The sequence below is a fragment of the Scylla paramamosain genome, chromosome 47, assembly GCF_035594125.1.
Source record: "Scylla paramamosain isolate STU-SP2022 chromosome 47, ASM3559412v1, whole genome shotgun sequence".
NCBI lineage: Eukaryota > Metazoa > Arthropoda > Malacostraca > Decapoda > Portunidae > Scylla > Scylla paramamosain.
In genome coordinates this window covers 3345001-3365000 of record NC_087197.1, presented here as the reverse complement: position 1 = coordinate 3365000, position 20000 = coordinate 3345001, and the positions used below count along the sequence as shown (strand labels likewise).

At 41.5% G+C, this 20000-nt stretch overlaps 3 protein-coding genes across 7 annotated transcripts in view; 2 read left to right on the top strand and 1 right to left on the bottom strand.

Annotated features, from left to right (window-relative positions):
• The window catches only part of LOC135095039 (probable Na(+)/H(+) antiporter nhx-9), a 50583-nt gene extending 37644 nt beyond the window's left edge, over window positions 1-12939 (top strand). The window contains exons 21-23 of one of the 2 annotated variants that reach the window (XM_063995674.1): window positions 697-835; window positions 8648-8810; window positions 10975-12939. In XM_063995674.1, coding sequence (XP_063851744.1) covers window positions 697-835; window positions 8648-8810; window positions 10975-11399 — 727 coding nt within the window. In that variant the 3' untranslated portion in view covers window positions 11400-12939. The remainder of the gene's footprint in view (window positions 1-696; window positions 836-8647; window positions 8811-10974) is intronic. The other variant, XM_063995675.1, reaches the window with a different exon arrangement.
• A 1848-nt stretch (window positions 12940-14787) lies between these two features.
• LOC135095042 (protein CutA homolog) lies at window positions 14788-18481 on the bottom strand. 4 transcript variants are annotated; one of them, XM_063995677.1, is made up of 7 exons: window positions 18344-18411; window positions 17965-18056; window positions 17035-17189; window positions 16391-16450; window positions 16220-16265; window positions 15866-15958; window positions 14788-15463 (listed from the first exon to the last, which is right to left on the bottom strand). In XM_063995677.1, exons 2-7 carry the CDS (start codon window positions 17989-17991, stop codon window positions 15404-15406), a joined length of 441 nt encoding a protein of 146 aa, XP_063851747.1. In that variant the 5' UTR covers window positions 17992-18056; window positions 18344-18411; the 3' UTR covers window positions 14788-15403. The 4 variants fall into 4 exon arrangements, with proteins under 4 accessions (XP_063851747.1, XP_063851746.1, XP_063851749.1 ...); XM_063995676.1 differs by lacking the exon at window positions 18344-18411 and adding an exon at window positions 18288-18325; XM_063995679.1 differs by lacking the exon at window positions 17965-18056 and having other exon boundaries at window positions 18410-18481.
• The window catches only part of LOC135094923 (nascent polypeptide-associated complex subunit alpha, muscle-specific form-like), a 30205-nt gene continuing 28211 nt past the window's right edge, over window positions 18007-20000 (top strand). Inside the window, exon 1 of the mRNA XM_063995435.1 lies at window positions 18007-18024. Coding sequence (XP_063851505.1) covers window positions 18007-18024 — 18 coding nt within the window. The remainder of the gene's footprint in view (window positions 18025-20000) is intronic.

Sequence of the window (20000 nt, the reverse complement as noted above, 5' to 3'; positions counted from 1 at the left end):
TATGCATGTGTGTGTGTTTGTGTGTGTGTGTGTGTGTGTGTCTCAGTGTTGTTAGTACAATTGTAACATCTCGCATTCTCGCCTCCTCATAGAATACAGATTTACAGGAAGTAGTGAGAGAGAGAGAGAGAGAGAGAGAGAGAGAGAGAGAGAGAGAGAGAGAGAGAGAGAGAGAGAGAATTTCTGCACTTGAATATGAGCCTGTGGATTTGTTTAGTTTCTGATGCTACAAACATATCTCTATTTGTGTTAATTGGCATCATTTTTAATCTTTGGATATGCACACATCCTTGTCTGTTGGGTCATTGCAAGCACAGTATCGTTTGGTGGCATTAGTGTGATACTGTTGTCATAATTTTGATGGACCACAAATCTACTGCATTACTATTTGATGGCCAGTAAACATCTATCTGTCAATCTGTGCAAGTCCATGCATGTGCCAGCATCATAAATGCACTCAGAAAACACCCCCACCTCTCCATCAACAGGATACAGATGCTGAAGAAGTACTGTGTGTGAGAGAGAGAGAGAGAGAGAGAGAGAGAGAGAGAGAGAGAGAGAGAGAGAGAGAGAGAGAGAGAGAGAGTTATTCTCCATTTTGACTACATGTGAGACTGTGAACATGTACAACTCTACATACGTAACAGCACCATTAGTACATTCACCACCCTCACAACCTGACCTCTCCACTAACAGGGTACAGATGAGAAAGAAGTACTCCATCATCCCAATACGGCAGAGCAGGGTGTCTGCGGAAGTGACCAGGACTCCCTCTACAGCACACCAGGACGCCAGCATCCTCCGCAAGGCTTTCAGAAGCAACCCATACAATAAGGTATGTCTGGGGACTGCTGGAGGCTGAGGAGAGGGGTGACGAAGGGACAGAGGACAGGGGGAATGAGGAGGGAGGGAGAGGGAAAGAGGAATGGGGAGGAACTAGGGAAAAAAGAGGCAAAGAAAGGGGAATGGAGGGCAACAAGGATGAGGAAATGGAGGAAAGGAGGAATAGGAAAGTGGAGGAGAGAAAGAGACACAGAGGAAAGGGAGGGAATGAATATAAGGAAGAACAGGGAAGGAAAGAGAGGAATATTGGGGAAATGGATGCAAGAAATGGAGGGGATGAAGGAAAAGAGATGAAAGAAAGGAAATTTGGAGAAAGAAGGGTAAAGAAAAGGAGGAAAAGATGGGAAAGAGAGAAAAGAGGAAATCTGGAGGAAGAAGACTGAGGAAAAGAAAGGAAAGAGATAGAAAGAAAGAAAAAGGAAATCTGCAGAAAGAAGGGTGAAGAAGAGAGAAAGGAAAAAGGTCTTAATTTATTTTTTATTCATTATTATCATCATCATTATTATTATTATTATTATTCCTGTAAATATGCCTCATTTCAGCAATTAATATATTTCTGAGTGTCTGTATCTCCCCTAGTGTTTCTATATATAAAAAGAAAAATCACCTTAATTATTTCCATTTCAGCATAAGTAAGTTCATTTTTTTTGTACTGTGCAGGTGGTGACTGTATCAAAATGTATGACGTTTTTATTTATTTATCTATTTATTTATTTATTTATTTATTTACTCTCATATTTGTGCATCTAATTCCCCTTTTTCTTCAGTGTATTTTCAGCATCGTATTTCTCTATTTTGCCGGGAATTGTTAAGTGTATGAGTTTAATGATGAAAAAAATTATACATATTTCTGTATTTTATGAGGAATTAATGTATGAACTTAATGCTGAGAAGATGAAAGCTATCTGTGTATATGTTCTCTCTCTCTCTCTCTCTCTCTCTCTCTCTCTCTCTCTCTCTCTCTCTCTCTCTCTCTCTCTCTCTCTCTCTCTCTCTCTCTCTCTCTCTCTCTCTCTCTCTCTCTCTCTCTCTTCATCTTTATTTGTGTTTTTCTCTTTAGTTTTTGTTTCATTTCCTTTTTCTCTATCTCAGTTTTCTCTCTGTCTTATTTCCTTTTTCTTTCATCTTTTTCTCTGCCTCATTGTCTCCTTTTTCTTTTTCTGCCTCATTTTCTTTTCCTCTATCTCAATTTTCTTTTCTCGGTCTCATTTTTTTTTGTCTCATTTATCTTTTTCTCTGCCTCATTTTCTTTTTCCTAGGCTCATTCTCTCTCTCTCTCTCTCTCTCTCTCTCTCTCTCTCTCTCTCTCTCTCTCTCTCTCTCTCTCTCTCTCTCTCTCTCTCTCTCTCTCTCTCTCTCTCTCTCTCTCTCTCAGCATCAGTATTAAACCCAGATTTTACAGCATCCAGGGTTTAAGTGTTTCTCATCATCATTACTGTGCTAAGAGAGTGCTCCTTCACAATAGGTACTGGCTTCTGCAGGTAAAATCTCCATGTTACTAATTCTTTTCAACATCTCTTTGGTATCATGGTCCGTATTCTGGAACACTTCTGCGCTGCACCTCCACTACTTTCAAAAGGCTCTAGTTGACATTATACGAGTTTTCTAGGGTATTTTCATGGTTCTAGTGGCAGATTAATAAGACTTCTATATTACCGACAGGAGAAACACTCTTGAGAACCCGGCTTGTCATCTCTGTGGTCTTTGAAAATAGTCGTGGTGAGGCAGCGAAGTGTTACAGAATACGGGCCTGTGTGTCAATTGGTGTGCTAAATATTTCTGATCTCTCCATTTACCACCTGCTTACTGACCACTCAAGCATCCTTCATAAGCTACAATAACACACACACATGCATACATATACTCAGACACACATTTAAGTCACCCAGCATGTGTTTTCTGCATTCCTCTCTCCTCTCATCCTTCAGAAAATACACTAGCCTCTTCTGGACACTCACCTTTGTATTCTCTCCCTCGTCCCCTTACTGCACCTCCCGCTGTGTCCTCGTAATGTCTCAGTGTTGTATTCGCAGTAATTACGTGGGTGTTAATGGGGTTCTCAAGGGTCTTTTTATGATTTTAATGGTAGTTTAATGGTCTAATGGATGTTGTTTTGGTTTTCAAGGGTGTTTTTGTGATTCGAGTGATGAGTTTCCAGGCTCAAGTGGAGACTGTTGTGGCTTTTGAGAGTGTTTTCATGATTCTAGTGATATGTAATTGAGTGGACGTCATTGTGGGTTTCAAGGGTGTTTTTATGAGTAATGGGAGAGTTTTAAAGGGTCAAGTGGAAGATACTGGAGTTTTCAAGGGTGTTTTTTTGTGAGTAGTGGTAGTTTAACAAGAATCATGCATCACCAGTAAGAAAAATGCCCATGGGAACCTGCCTGCTTATCTCTGTGGCTTCTTAAAACAGTCTTAGTGAGAGAACAAAGTATTTAAGAATTCGTCTCGTACTTCCTCTCAACTTCCCAGAGGTACAAATTACTCATATTCCCCTCCCAAGCTGTCATTTGTGTATTTCTTGGTATCTTTCCCTCTGATTCCATACACACTTCTGTACACCTCATTCTTCTCCACCTTGTGTTTTAGCACATTTTAGCACAAGCTTAAACATCCACCATTACTACTACTACCACTACTACTACTACTACCACTACTACTTCTACTACTACTACTACAGGTATCTCCTTTCCTTCCCAACTAATTCTTCCTTTCTCTGTTCCTCCTAAAGGGTGTTGAGGGTATACAGTCATCACCATCAGCACATCCCCAAGTAGTCCCTCACTCTGTCACTACAGCTGATACTACCTCACCTTCCTAACCAGCCATTCAGTAGTTAAGGACAGGGATGAATTACAAACGGTCTCTCTTCTTGCACAATAAAATCAGTAGTCTTTCCAAATAGAATTGTTAGCCACCCTTACACAGGAAACAAGTCTTCTGTACAAAGAAAATGGGAGAAGATTCACTTTTGTCACTATCACTACCATCACCACTGCCAACATCACTATCACCACCACCACCACCACCAACACCAACACCATTCTCATTTCACACCACTACTACTACTACTACAACTACTACTACCATTACCAGCATCACCAACACTACCATTACCACTACTACTACTCCCATCACCACCGCCACCGCCACCGTCACCACCACCGTCACCACCACCCTATTCATCCAAACTTGCGTCGCCACAGTGGGGGAAGAAGGTGGACCAAGAAACTAAGGACAGACAAGCCTTCCGTGCCGCCCTCAAGCAGTCCACCAGCAGTGCCAAACTGAAAAGGTACTGCTTGGGTCACAATAGATTAGGTTAGGTCAGGTTGGGTTAGGTTAGGTTTGGTTTAGTTATGTTTGGTTAGGTTAGGTTAGGCTGTGGGTTGTGGGTGTGAAAAGAAAGGGGAAGGAGATGAAGTGAGGTAGATCAAGGAGGTCATGTTTAAGATGTTAGATGAAGAGAGGTGTAGTTCATCACAGTGTCACACCAGTCAAGCACAAACTACATAGGAAGTAAGATCACTGAGTAACAGATTAAGTCAGATGGTTCAGAAGGGATCACCTCACCTTGTGTAGAAAATCATGTAGATCAACAAAATATTCAATCATTACTTTTAACTATCCAATGAGAGTGAACAGGAAGCAATATTAACTTTTACTATCAAATAACAAGTAGAAAACCCTAATCACTGTAATCTTCATCTATCAAAAACTATGAATTGTGGTCAGAAAAATAAGTATTCTCTTACCTCATGCAGTTTTTTGGCCCCTCTGTCACTTTTCAGAGCATTCAAGTCTGAAGTTTAAATTTTGTTGACTTACTCTCAAAAAAAAAAAACTTAATTAATGCTTCCTTTATCACAAACTAGGAATGTTGGTCAGGTAAACAAGTATTCCATCACCTCATGCAAGTTTTTATCCCTGTTGTCACTTCTCAGAGCTGTGTCTAAAGCTTTAGTCAGTATACTAATTTTTGAGGCAGTTTGATAGTGTATAGAGAAACCTAATTAACATAACCTTATTCAATCACAAACTAAGAACGGGGTCAGATAAACAAGTATTCAGTCACCTTGTCAAGTTTTTAACCCCCATGTCACTTAGAATTATTTTTGAAGCTTAAATTTCACATGAGGTCAGTATGTGTTGAGACAGTGTGGTGGTGACGTGAAGTAACATGAGGCTGTCTGCACCCTACCTCAGACGCAGGGACCTAGAGCATTCCCCTCACCGCTCCTCTGAGTCCTGCAGGGCTGATCTGAAGGAGGAGATGAGGAAGAAGTCCGCATGGAGTGAACGGTCCAGAAAATAAACACAGACACATGCACAGACACACACACATGCACGCTTACACAGACAGACACAGATGCAGTGATACATGTGTGTCTAGTACATACATACACTCTATCAGCCTGGGATGAATAGTAATAAAAATAAACACACATGCATTCACACGCATACATGCAGAATACAGACACAAGTATAGGTTTTCAATGAGGTGCACAGTGATACATGTACACATAATACCTACATACATGCTATTAGTCTAGAGTAACACACACACACACACACACACACAGGACATTACAAGCTAGACTCAATCCTGTATAAAAGTAGAATAGAAGTAAATTATCAGTGTGACCTGTAATAACAAGCAGGTCACACTGGAGAAAGGGAAACTGTGGAGTGTAATAATACTAAACAACACACACACACACACACACACACACACACACACACACACACACACACACACACACACACACACACACACACACACACACACACACACACACAGCACCAGTGGCATCAATAAGAGGGACTGGTGGAGGGACTGATTGCAAGCTGTCTCTTGTCGTGAGGGTAAACAAAGGCAAGCTTCTTTACTTCCTCTCTTGGGCACTGCATGAGCTGCCCACACCACTACCCACACCACCACCCACACCTTTGGGACTCACTGTGGGGACGGCACCAACACCACAACACCCCATGCCAATGATATACGTGTGGTGTGTGGTGCTGGATTGCTAGTGAGGATGGTGCACTCAAACACCACAGCATCACAGTATTCTCACATATATTTCTTCATCTTTGTCATAGTGCAGCACGGTGATTCAGGAATGCTGTGAATGGAATAGTGAGGAACAGTGAGTCACTAGATAGGAAGCACACACACCATCTACTATTCTTCTATTTTATGTCTGTTGTTGACTCACTGTAGCACGAACAAACATGAATGCTGTGTAAGGCTGTGAAGGGAGAGAAACATTAAACCACGGACAGGATAGAAGATTTTATGGCCACAGCATCTATTTTGCATATCTGGTCTTGCTTTCCTGCAGCATGAAGAGTGAGGAATGCTGTGTGAAGTTCTGCTATAATGCCGTGTTAGCTCCTGCTGTGAATGGAGAAGTACCAAGGAACAACAAGGAGAAAAGGTTTTTTATGAACACCATCTGTTTCATATATCTGCTGTTACTTTACCACAGCACAAAGCATCAGGAATTCTGTGTAAAGTCCTGCTGTGAATTGAGTTGTAAGAAACAGTAAGTTCCTAGATGCAAGATACAAGGTTTGATGAGCACTGTTACCTTGGTGTAGCACAGAGCCAGGAATGCTGCATCACGTCCCACAGAGGCAGTGAGGAACAGCAGGCCACTAGATGCAGGATGAAAGCATTTGCAGCATCTTCTATATCTTTCTCTAGTCATTCAGGCCTGCATGGGGTCGTGGCAATGCTGCAGAAGCTCCTGCTGTGAGTGGGAAAGCAGCGAGAAACAGCACACCACAGCAAGATATAAACACACACAGTACTAGCAGTGTATTTTAAAAAATGTGCAAATTTGCAGCATTTTCTACATCATTCCTTTCCTGTTGAGAGCAGCATGGGGACCTGTGAATACTGTCACCTTGCACCCACACCCTAGCTGTCTGCTGCTGCCCAGGATGAAGGAGGCTGTTGGCAGGGTGTAACCAGACCCTGCTGTGTTGTCTTGTACATTGAGCCTGTTAACTTGTTTCCCTTTCAGCTATGTGTGTTTGTATCTGTGTTTGTACATGTGTGATTATGAGTACTTTGTTATTTCTCAAAAGCAAAATAGTCTTGTTTGTACTGCATTCTGAAACACTTCTGCACTGCACCCTGACTACTTTCATAGGCTCTAGTTCAAGTTCACAGGTTTTTATGAGTCTTTTTTATGATTTCAGTGACAGATTAACAACAATTCTGCATTACTAACACAAAAAACACTCTTGAGAACTGACTAATCATCTCTGTGGCCTTTGAAAGCAGTCGTGATGAGAAAGCAAAGGGTTTCAGAATACAGACGGCAGTGAGGGGCTACACAGACAGCCTCTCCCACAGCAGCAGAGCACCACGGCCTGGCATGCTATGTGCCTCACTCGTGCTGTCACACAAGACACAGACCAGTGACGTGGAAAACGACTTCACTGTTTGTTCATTGCGCTGAACCACTTTATAAATCATGCTGCTTTGTACAAGATTATACTTTATTATATTCTAATAGAAGCAAGAAGCATGGGTAGAGATGCAACTCGAGGCAATTCAAGTCCCTAAAATGCTTGCTTATAGAGGTGACTGAAGGATTGCCAATAGTCTAGCCAAAGCTTACAGGCGCAGGCAGCACTTGTACAAATGCATTTTTTAATTCACCTTAAGCCTCTGTACTAAATGCTTGCCTGTAAATAACTGCCAGAACGTTTATTGGCAGCATTTAAGGAGGTTGATGAGTCTGGTGTGTGGCAGACTCCTGGAAATGAGCCTGGCAGCATGTGGGCAGCGTATTCAGACAACTCCAGCCTCAGTACTCAGTGTTTGCCTGCTTAAGATTGACAGTATATTTCCTAACAGTTTCTTAAGTCTGTGGCAGTGTGGGAGATTCAGATATTGTGTGCTGGAGCAGTGTGTTCGTACGCATTCATATTCCCCAAGAAAAGTAAATAAAAAATAAGAAATGATTATTAATTGGCCATTATTTTTTTGTCTCTATCTCAAAATTTAAGGGGAGGAAGAAGTCTACAAAATTTTTTCTTCCTCTTTTCCTTTACTTTTCATTATTTTCCTTTAGCCAGGGTGTCCTAAAGTGTTTTCCCTCTTTTCCTTTACTTTCCTTTGTTATTTTCCCTTAGCCGGAATTCCCTGACACATTAAATAAAAGACACTCATTCAACTGACATGTGATGCACTGAATTAAAATTCACCACTCACTCACCACCAACAACAAGACCTGGCAACAACACTCAGACACTCATTAAAGCATCCTTATTTTGTTTTGTTTTTGTTTCCTTGGCTGTGTCTATATAATGTTTGCTGTATTTTTTTTATCCTTTTTGTTTTGTATATTCATTTTCCTGCCCTTTTTTTTCCTTGTATTTTATAACTCTTGTCCTTTTTTTTGTGTGTGTTTTATAATCCTTTTCCTGATTTTTTCCTTTTTTTGTGTCTTTTCTTTCTTTTGTCATATTTTATATTTTTTTGTCCTACTTTGTTTTCATATTCTCTTGTTTTTAATCCTTTTCCCATTTTTTTCTTTTTAATATCTTATAATCCTTTTCTTTTATGTCTTATAATTCTTGTACTTTTTTTTTTTTTACCTTTCTCATGTTTTTTAATCTTTATTCTGCCATTTTTCCTTTTTCATGTTTTATAATCCTTTCTTTTCTTGTCATTTATAATCCTTGCCTTTTTTTCTTTTTTTTCCATTTCTCATGTTTTATAATCCTTATCCTTCCTTTTATCCCTTTCTCATGTGTTATAATCCTTGCCTGCCTTTCTCCCCAGCTGCATTACAAGTACAATCCCAACCTGGTGGGGGAGGAGGACCAGGAGCTTGAGGAACACCTGAACCGGCGTCACATAAATGCTCGTCGCTTCACCCACCTCGCCTCCTCCACCCGGCGCAGCTCGTCCATCCGCCCCACACCTGCCTCGCGCCTTAGGACCAGTGAGTCAGGCGTGTCTTGACTTGTTGCACGCTCCTCTCTCACTCACACACACGCACACTCTTGCTAATATTGATACACTTATGATAATTCGTAGTCTTGCTGTTTTTTATTGTAATGTTCATTTGGTCTCATTCTTACTCTTGTTAATTCTCACTCTTGTTGGCTGTACAGTTTTGCATTATCTCTAGTTTCCATTCTTGTTATTTTTATGTTTATATACTTCTCCATACTTCTCTCTTTCTTATCTGTATTGTATCTTGTGCTTTCTGATACTCTCATTCTCTTGCTCTCCCAATTATTTACTGTTTCTCTCTCCTTTACACTCTTGCTGATCCTAAAATTCACTGTCTCATATCTATTCACTTTTGTTTATCCTTATTGCTATGTTTATTCTTACTATCTTGCTAACTCTTACAATTATTCTCTCTCTCTCTCTCTCTCTCTCTCTCTCTCTCTCTCTCTCTCTCTCTCTCTCCTCTCTCTCTCTCTCTCTCTCTCTCTCTCTCTCTCTCTCTCTCTCTCTCTCTCATGTATTCTTGCTAAATTTTTTCAAATTTTCAGTCTCTCATGCTTATACTATTGTCACTGGCTACATTCATTCACTGTTTCATTGTTTTACACACACACACACACACACACACACACACACACACACACACACACACACACACACACACACACACACACACACACACACACACACACACACACACACACACACACACACACACACACACACACACACACACACACACACCATGAATATATATAAATGAGTACCTTACCCTTAAAAAGAAAAAAATAAATTAATCTATAAATAAACAAGAAAACACACTCAGTTATCAGTAGAGACTTCACCAATTGTAATGCATGACTTCACCACCTTCTGCCCAGGATCATGAAGGTCAGTGGTGGTGTGTGGTGTGTCATGGTGTGTGGCGAGCACCCTCAGGACATAGCAACATCTTCACCGGTATTGTGTAGTTAGATATGCACTCTTAGAACGCAAGATGGTGAGGTGGTGGTAGTGTTAGAGGTAGAGGTAAACAGGTGTGGGTAGCTAATCACCTGTAGATATAATAGTGTGGTAGATGAACACCTGTAGAGGCTAAGGTGCTGTTAGTTTATCACCTGTAGAAGTGGTGTGTTTAGAGCTTTGTCTTTAGAAACTGAGGTGCTGTTACTTCAAGAGGTAAGTAGATGCAGATGGTTAAATATGTATAAAGTGGTGGGGTTAGATTCTCACCTGTAGAAATTAGGGTGTTGCTAGTGAGTCACCTGTAGAAATTAGGGTGTTGTTAGTGGGTCACCTGTAGAAATTAGGGTGTTGTTAGTGGGTCACCTGTAGAAATTAGGGTGTTGCTAGTGAGTCACCTGTAGAAATTAGGGTGCTGTTAGTGGGTCACCTGTAGAAACTAGGATGTTAGATTCTCACCTGTAGAAATTAGGGTGTTGTTAGTGGGTCACCCGTAGAAACACTTGAAGTCTTGTTAGTTTGTCACTTGTAGAAATTATTAGGATGTTTTTAATCACTTATAGAGATATATGTAATTAAATATTCACCTGTAGAAATTGAGATGGTGTTAGTGCATCACCCGTAGAAATTAGAATGTCCTTAATCACTTGCAGAGGTAGAAATCAAATAAGACATTCATGATTCACCTGTGTGTGCTGTGAGTCACTATTAGCTATATTCACTGGTACAGATTCAGGTATTGTCAGGGTATTAGTATTAAAGATAAGGATCAAGATTACCCATATTACCTCACATTTGGTACATAGGTCAGTGTTCACCATGAGGATTTTAGAGCCAAGATAACCATGCCAGCTTTCCAGAGTGATCATGATGCTGCAAAGGGACAGGACAGTGTTGTCTAGGGTGAAGGAAAGACTAATGATAAATGGTGCAGTCTTGGTCTTGTGTGGGAATGGGCAGGCAGGCAGGCAGGCAGGCAGGCAGGCAGGCAGACAGAGTACATTGATTCAGCCTTCATTCCCTGCACACTATAGAGAAGCTAAGTGTTCCTGAAGTGTCCCCACATGCACAGGTTCAGGTGAGCAGACAGGCAGGCTGAGTACAGTGATTCAGCCCTCATTCCATTACATAGTCACCACTGCAGACACAGCACACATGTATCTCATCCCCACATGTTCCTCCCACAGCCTCGGAGGGTGGTGCCTTCCTGCCTGATGGTGTGGCAGAACTGGTGGAGCGACACAACCTGCGGCGACAGTCCATGATGCACATGCACTCCCAGGGGGCACGGCGGCCGCTCCACGGCTGCTTCTCCTCCCCAGAGCCCGGCAGCTGGTCCCCCGCATCCCCCAGCATCTTGCGCGCCCTGCAGGAGACCACCGAGCCAGATCCCTCTTGCACCTCCCCCCCAAAGGACACGGCCAGCACACCACCCACGTCCCCCTCCAGTGCCGATGACCGCCCCACCTCACCCTGGAAGTGGACTGAAGGGGCACCACGCTCCAAGGAAACAGAGGCAGGCCAGGGTGAGGAGGAGGTGCCCCTGGTGAATGTGTCCAGGGCAGAGAAGGACATTGCTCAATCCAAGGACCCGCAGGATAAGGAAGTGTAGCTGCACAAGATATAGGAAGAGGAGGTGCCCTTAGAGAGTGTGTCCAGGGCAGGGAGGGATACCACCCACTCAGAGAACACAAAGGATAGGCAAGTAGAGATGCACAACACACAGAAACAGGAGACAAGAAAGGACAACACACACACACACACACACACAGCCCTGGAACAAACCCAAACCTACATAGAGAAGTGTCTCGAAGCCTCCCTCTTGAATTTGAGTCATAGGCAGGAGGAGATACAGCAGCAGGTAAAAAGTTCCAGAGTCTACCAGTAAACGGGTGTTGAGGTACTGAAGTGTAAGGCACTCTGATGTCTGTCACTAAGTCCCAAGGTGCTGGATTGCCCTCAAGTGTGTGTGGTGTGCATGAGGCAAACGGGAAAGTTCCTATGTATGATTAGATGTAATTCTTCCTGCACATGTCAAGATTTACCCGAGGAGCACCTGTCTATATCACCAGGTGTGTGTCGGGTGTGTCGCTGCCTCTGTGTACCAGAAGCTTGAGATGTGAGACAATTAAACCTGATTCTCACTACAATGCAAAACCTGTGTTGTTAGATGCCCCAATGCCTCACACCCTCCATGTCCAAGAGAAGAAGTTTTGTGAGTTTCGAACCTTTCTTATTTTACATATCAAGAATTTACCTGCGAAAAGTCTACCCATGTGTTATTCAGTTCCCCAGGTGCCCCAACCTCAAGACCACAGGTGTGAGAAAAGAATTAGACCTGATTCCCTTTCATGTGTCAGGAATCACCAGTAAAATGTGCACCTGTGTTTCTAGATGGCCCAGGTACCTCACAGCATCAAGACCACAGGTGAAGAAGCTTGACATGTGAGAAGATTAGACCAGATTCCAGACATGTCGACTCAAACATTATGCCAGCAGGACCTCCTAGCCTGACCATGAAGTGTGAAGTGAGATTAGCCGTAATTCTATATGATTCTCTCCCTCCACTGAAAGCTCTTAGCCACCAGGACCCTTAGCCTCATCGTCTACACGTGATACTCTCTCTCCACTTATCAACTCCGAAGACCCTTTGCCAGCAGGACCTCTTAGCCTCAATAACCCTGGAGCAGCAGTACAGGGCAGCACAGGGAACCTAGCCACCAGGAAGACACAAGACTCAGGGCCATATATACTGCAGGGGTGAAAGTTTATCCATAAGCAGTTACACAATAAGATAAGAATTTTACCTCTGTACATACAAAACGAAGCACAAGGTCTTGTCTCGGCCTCCCTGGTTTTATAAGGGATGCCCGACTGTGTATAGATAGATGGATGTGTGCACTGTGATTTGTATTTGCTGGAGTGATACCAAAGACTTGCTAAGCTGAAGAGATGTACAGGAGTGACCCAGAAACTTTTGTGTTGTAGCCTTGTTGATGACTTGTTAAGCTTAAGAATTGTATATAATGATACTTTTTCTTTTTTTTTCTTTAGTGTTGATAAGACTGCAAAGAGGTAATGTGGAGATTATCAAGGCAAGGGAATGAAAAAGGTGATAAATTTAGATGCTGTATCCAACAATGAACAAAAAATTTAACATAGAAAAGAACAGATATAAGAAGAAAGAACGGAGGTAGGGATGAAGAGTACACAAATGAACAGGGACAAGAATAAAGAACACAGATGAACAAAGACAAGAATAAAGAAGACAAATGAACAGAGATAAGGATGAAGAACAGAGAGAGAACAAGAACACAGCCAGACACCACCTTGGCAGACTAACTCACCAAAATACCCTTGACAAATACTGGTTAGTGAGTAGTTAGATAAATTAAACTTATTGTCTCGTTTTTTTTTTAGGAGAGAGGTAATTTTTTTTCATCTTCAGATTATGTAGTGTATTCTCTCTCTTTCTGTATTGTGGTAGATTTTATTTTATTTTTTATTTATTTTTTTGTCAAATTTATCTTGTCTATGTTTTTTCATTGCTAAATTAATCTTTTGTGTGTGTGTGTGTGTGTGTGTGTGTGTGTGTGTGTGTGTGTGTGTGTGTGTGTTTCAATGTATTCTCTGTATTTCATTTATTTATCTATTTTAGTTTTTTTTTCCATTTTTTATCTGTAGTATTTTTCTAATCTTTAGATTAATTTATTCTTTATTCTTCTTAGAAATTGTCTTGGTCTATAAATCAGTGTGTATTCTCCTTTATTTTATTTATTTGTTATTATTTTTTTATTATATTTCTTTCTTTTTCATCTTTTATTTATTCATTTATTCATTCACTTATTGACTTTTATATTTTTTTATTTACTCATACATTAACTGACTTTTCAATATTCTTATCAATTTTTATTTTTCAACACTAACTACATTTTATTTTTTTCCATATTCTTTATCTTTTCTTACATTACTGGACTTCTTTGAGTTATCATCATCTACCTACTTTTTATACCCTCCATTCTTATTTCCAACATTATCTCCTTATCTGCTTATTTATTAACTAAACATTAACTGCCTCGCATTTTCCTTATTTATCCATTTATCTTCTCTATTTATATCTTTAACATCAATTACTCCAGACCCATTCACTCTTGTGTCAGCTACCCCCGTCATCTCGTTTTCTGTCACGCCGTCTCTCCCGAGGGTTCCCGAAGTGTATTTTATATCATATAGGAAGGGTGCTGTACCATATAACCTGTTACAGTGAATAAAGCAACTGATGGAAGCTCTTGTTTTATGTGCATGGATCTGTGGTGGTCTCTGGTACATACATACACACAGTCACTCAATCAGCCTTCTATTTATTTATATATCACTATTTATCCCGACGTTTCTAGTTTAATATAAGTGTAAGTTGCGATGATTTAAAGTTATAATCTCAGATCACACCAACACACGCAATTAATCAGTTACCTATGTGTTTATCTGTCTATATAGTTTATTCTGATGGTTCTAGTTTCATATCAGTGCAAGTTTCATTAGTTTAATGTTACAATCCCCAAAAACACACATACATAGTCACTCAGTCAGCTATGTACGTGTTTCTATTTATCTACATTTATTCTGATGCTTCTTGGCCTCATTTCAGTTTCATTTGAGTGTCATTATAATGGTTCACTTTTTCCCAGCAATTTGGTAAGGTCTTCCCTAATCATTAACTGTATTGAGTCTTTCATGTTGCTCCACAGTCATCTCCAAGCATTATACTGGTTAGAAAAAGCTAAATCTATTCTTCTAACTCACTTTTTTTTCTTTCTTGTCTGAGTTTATCAAGATTTCGTTGCTTCTAGTGCTGAGGTTTTGCATATCACTGAAGAATTGCTAAATCTAATTTAATTTCCTCCTTTTCTCTCGTTGATGTTTACCAAGATTCCGTTGCTTCTGGTGCTGTGAGGTGTTGCATGCCACAGTGAAGAGGTTAAAATTAAAATCCCAACACGCACATTTGTTTTATGATTTATTACAAATTCACATTTTCACAAGGTGTGTTTACATGCCACACTCAGCTGTCAGACACAAGAACGCTTCACTCACATGCATTAACTTGACTGTCTCCCGGAACACCTTGGCAAAGCAGGGACAAACACCAAATTGTGCTAAACCTTCATTATCAAGTGGAGAAATAATCAAGAAAGCTTCATTTTATTCATTTTAACTTTACTGCCTCTCCTGAACACACTGGCAAGGCAGGAACAAACACCAAACTCGGGTCACACCTTCTTTACAAAATGGGGAAATAATAACAGTAACAACAGTGCTGACAATAATGGGAAAAACTGCAGAAACATTACATTAGTGAACTGAGCAAATAAATTCTTTACCTTCACAAATAATAAAAACAGCATTAGTATTATCACAACTTTATCCCCTCCATCCTCTCTCCTCTTCCATCTCCTTTTCTTCCTCTTCCTTCCATCACATCCTCACCTTTTATCACCATCCCCAGTACTTCTACACACATACACACTCCTTCACCCTCATCCCATCCTCACAGCAGCTGGCATTAGGGAGTCCTGGAGTGGAGAAGAGGAGGACCTGCACACCCTAGTCTGCCCTTCACTTCTCCGGGACGATCTCACTAATCCAGTCCAAGTAAGGAGGGTTGCCCTGGTCAATCTGGAGGAGGAAAGTGGAAGGTTGTTTTGCTGTCCTCCCTTGACTTTTTAACAGAGTATAGTGGAAATTACTGGGGTTTTCAAGAGGGCTTTTGTGACTCTAGTGATGGCTTAATAGGGTCTAGTGAAGTCGTTGGGGTTTTCAAAGGTCCAGTGATAGTTTGACAGGCTCTAGTGGAAGTTATTGGGGTTTTCAAAGGTCCACTGATAGTCTGACAAACTCTAGTGAAAGTTATTGGAGTTTTCAGGGGTGTTTTTGTGGGCAGTTGTAATATGATGGGCTGTAGTGGTAGTTATTGGGGTTTTCAAGGAGCCAGTGATAATTTGACAGACTCTAGTGGAAGTTACTGGAGGTTTTCAGGGGTGTTTACATGATTGTAGTGACAGTTTAAAGGGTGCTCACCTTGGACGAGATCACTTCACACACATCATAGGGGTGGTTCTCCCGCACATACTTGGTCAGCTCCTCCAGGCGGGACGTGCGGGTCTTGATCATCTGTGTGTGGAGGGAGAGTGGTGAGAGGTGGTGGTGGTAGTAGTGGGATATGGAAGGGAAAAAAAGTGTACTGGTTTTGTGGTAATATAGAAGTAGTAGTAGTAGATGTGAAGGTGTGGTGGTGGTGGTGGTGGTAAGACTAGACCAAGGGGACCAGACCAGGGCTTGAGTGCCGATAGAAGAAACAGACACAACCTTTTTTTGCATACAGGTTGATGAATTACATAACACACACACACACACACACACACACACACTTACCATAATCACCTCAGGATCCTCGTTAATCTCCTCCTTCCACTCGTACCTGTTAAAAGACGATAATTAAAACCACCAACAGCTCAACAAATCACAACAAACACAAGCCAGTTTCCGTCACAGCTAAATAACAAACTCGTGACATAAGCACTGCACTGATGCATCAACACTCACACAGACACCACGTTGGGAATGATGTTGACGCACGCTGCTAATTTGTTCTTCACCAGGCCACTGTGGGGGAGAGAAAGAGAGTGAGATAAGGAAGAGGTGTGCTTGGATATAGTGACTTGTAGGATGATGGTGGTGGTGGTGGTGGTGGTGAAGGGAAACTGACTGAGAAAAGAGTAAATCATTGAACTGTCTACGGAGAGAGAGAGAGAGAGAGAGAGAGAGAGAGAGAGAGAGAGAGAGAGAGAGAGAGAGAGAGAGAGAGAGAGAGAGAGAGAGAGAGAGAGGAGAGAGAGAGAGAGAGAGAGAGAGAGAGAGAGAGAGAGAAAGCAGGCACAGACACAGAAAGACAAAGACAAGCAGACACAGAGACAGACCGACAGACAGATAGGTAGGTAGATATTTACTGACCACAAAAAGAAAAAAAAAAAAAATAATAATAAATAGATAAATAAATAAATAAATAAAACATACAGAATATTAATTGGGTTATTATTTATGTAAAGTCATCAGAACAACATTTACAGAAAGACAGACAGACAGACAAACACCGCCAGCCTTTCCATCACCCCCATCACCCATTACAGAGACAAAAACAGACACCCCATCATCCCATCACCCTACCCAGACACCCCATCACTCCTCACCCAGCAATCTTCTTGGCCACCTCCTGCGATGGGGCGGTGACAAAGGCCATGGAGTGAGTGCCAGGGACGTACGCTCCTGAGGCGGCCATGGTGACGACTCTCCTGAAGGTGTTGAGAAGCAGAGGCGGCATGCACACCCCAACCACACCCACTACCTGCAGGAGAGAGGCAGAGGAGGTGAAGAAGGCACTGAAGAAGGGATGCAAAGGAAGATAAGGTTAGTAAAGGCGGAATTATTGAGGATTTTGATAGTTTGGGTATAGAAGATTAAAAAATGAAGAAAATAGAAGAAATAAAGATATGCAAGGAAAGATCAAACTTGTAAGGCAATTATTGATGTTTTGGGTTTAGAAGAAAGTCAAAGGATTAAGTAAATAAAAAATCAAGTTAGTAAAGGCAGAATTCTTGATGTTTATGAAAATGAGGAAAACAAAGGAAATGAAGTAAAGCAAGGGAAAACAAGGTAGTAAAGCAAGGAATCTTTATATACATGAGGATTTGAATGTACAGGAAGGTCAGGAGGTGAGGAAAGCAGTGGAAGATTAGGTTAGTAAGGCGAGAAGTATTGATGTTTATAAGGCTTTGGGTATGCGAGAGGCTTGGTGGGTGATGAAATGTATGACAAATGAGAGAATGTAAAGAAAATGAACAAATGCAAGAGGAAAAGTTAGTAAAGGGGAAAAAAAAAATATGAAAGGGGATGAAGAAAATATTTTTAGACATTAGAGAAAGAAAAAAAAATATTACATGTATTTATCTCCATTACTAACCCCCCCCTCTCCCCTTTCCCCTCCTACAGATACCACTCCCCACATCTCTCCTCTCACAGACACCAGCCTCCCCCCACCACACACACACACCAATTGACCTCATCCCCCTTCACCAGCCACTCCCAGCCTCCTCCCACCCCAACACAGCAGAAGGTCGTACCAGCATCACCTGAAGGTTCCTCCACATCCTAGGACAGGTGTGATGCCTCCGCCCCTCCAGGTAAGTCCCCTCTTCCCCTCTATTCCTCCTCCCTGTGGTGAAGTGATTGTTAGGGAGGCTGTGTCTGTGGTCAGGAATGGTCACACACACACACACACACACACACACACACACACAAACACACACACACACACACACACACACACACGTAGAAATTGAAGAAAATAAATAAATAAAAACAGGCTGAGAACAGTGAAAATAATGCCGGTACTATTTAACCTCGATAAATTAGTGTCCCTTTTATTCCTAACAACACCACCTACCTATAACTTAACTACCACCCCAGTAACACTCCCCACACGCACTGCCACTCTCTAACACTTAACAGTAGCAGCACAGTTAGGCAAAGAACAAGTGGACGAGTGGACGAGGGAATAATGCTTACTTGTGGAAGTCTCTCTTTGCAGCGGGGCCTTTGTTTTATAATTTATTTTATACTGTATGTGTATGATATAAGATTGTTTTAGTGTATATGCAGTTTTTTTTCAGATCATTTTCTTGTTAGTTTTTTTTTTAATATATATGTCTTTTCTTGTAAGTGTTTCGTATCTCGATTTTTTGTATACTTTTTGTGTGCTTGGTCAAGGCCTGTATATAGGGAGTCCTTGGTTTAACGTTCTTGTTTTAAGTCTTGTTTTTGATGCCACGCCCACGCCAGCAAATACTGAGGCCAATGTTGGCACACAATTTGTAAACATTTGGCAAACATTTTGGAAACATTTGTGGAGGAGCAGTTGGAAGAAAAAAAAAAAGGTATCGATAATGTTTTTTTTTTTTTTTCACTCCACCTATCCACTCACCCATTCATCTATCCATCCACTTAACCATCTACCCACCCACTCATCCATCTATCTACTCATTCATCCATCTATTCATGCATCCATCTATCTAATCATCCATCCATCTAACCGCTCATCCATACACCCACTCATCCAGCCATCCATCCGCGAAAACTGTAACCCAAATGTTTTCAAAATTTTCGCACACAAAGAAAAGAAAAAAGAAAAAGTAATAAATAAATAAATAAACCTTAGTAAAAGCGTATACCAAGTGCAACGAAACAAGACAGCGTATATTTTAGGTTAGGTTAACTTTATAAGGGGGGAGTCTCAACCAGGGGTAAATAACCGCTGTGGGCGTGGGCGTGGGGGAGGGGATGAGGGAAGGGAGGGGAAGGGGGGAGAAGGGGTAGGTCACCGTTGGCGCCGCCCACGAGCCACTGGCCTTGAGAGAGAGAGAGAGAGAGAGAGAGAGAGAGAGAGAGAGAGAGAGAGAGAGAGAGAGAGAGCAATAAGAAAAGGGAAGGGACTGAAGGAAGGGAAGAGGGTGGAGGAGGAGGAAGATGGAGGGAATAAAAAAAAAGAAATAAAACGAAAGAAGGATGAAGAAAGGAAAGGAGGAAGTGAAGGAGATAAGGAAAGAAGGAAGGAGGCAAGGAAAGAGAAAAGAGGGGATGAAGGACATAGATAGATAAATACACACACACACACACACACACAGAGAGAGAGAGAGAGAGAGAGAGAGAGAGAGAGAGAGAGAGAGAGAGAGAGAGAGAGAGAGAGAGGCGTCAACCAGAGCCTACAGCTGCACCCCACGCCTACTCCACACCCACCTGGCCAGCCCACGCCCTGCTGGCACACCCTGACACACACACACACACACACACACACACACACACCACAACAATACAATGATGTTATAAATTTACCAATACGTAATAATTATAAGGTAAAGAATCGAGACTAAGAGAGAGAGAGAGAGAGAGAGAGAGAGAGAGAGAGAGAGAGAGAGAGATTAACAATATCATCCCAAGTTACGCCAAAGAAGGAGAAAGTTTTGCGTTTTCTTTGATAATACGTATTAGTGTGAATATTAGATCGTTTTGTGGTGATGGTGGTGAATGCAAGAATGAGAAGGCGGCGCACACACACACGCACACACACGCGCTTCCCAAAACTTACGTTCTTATTATTTAG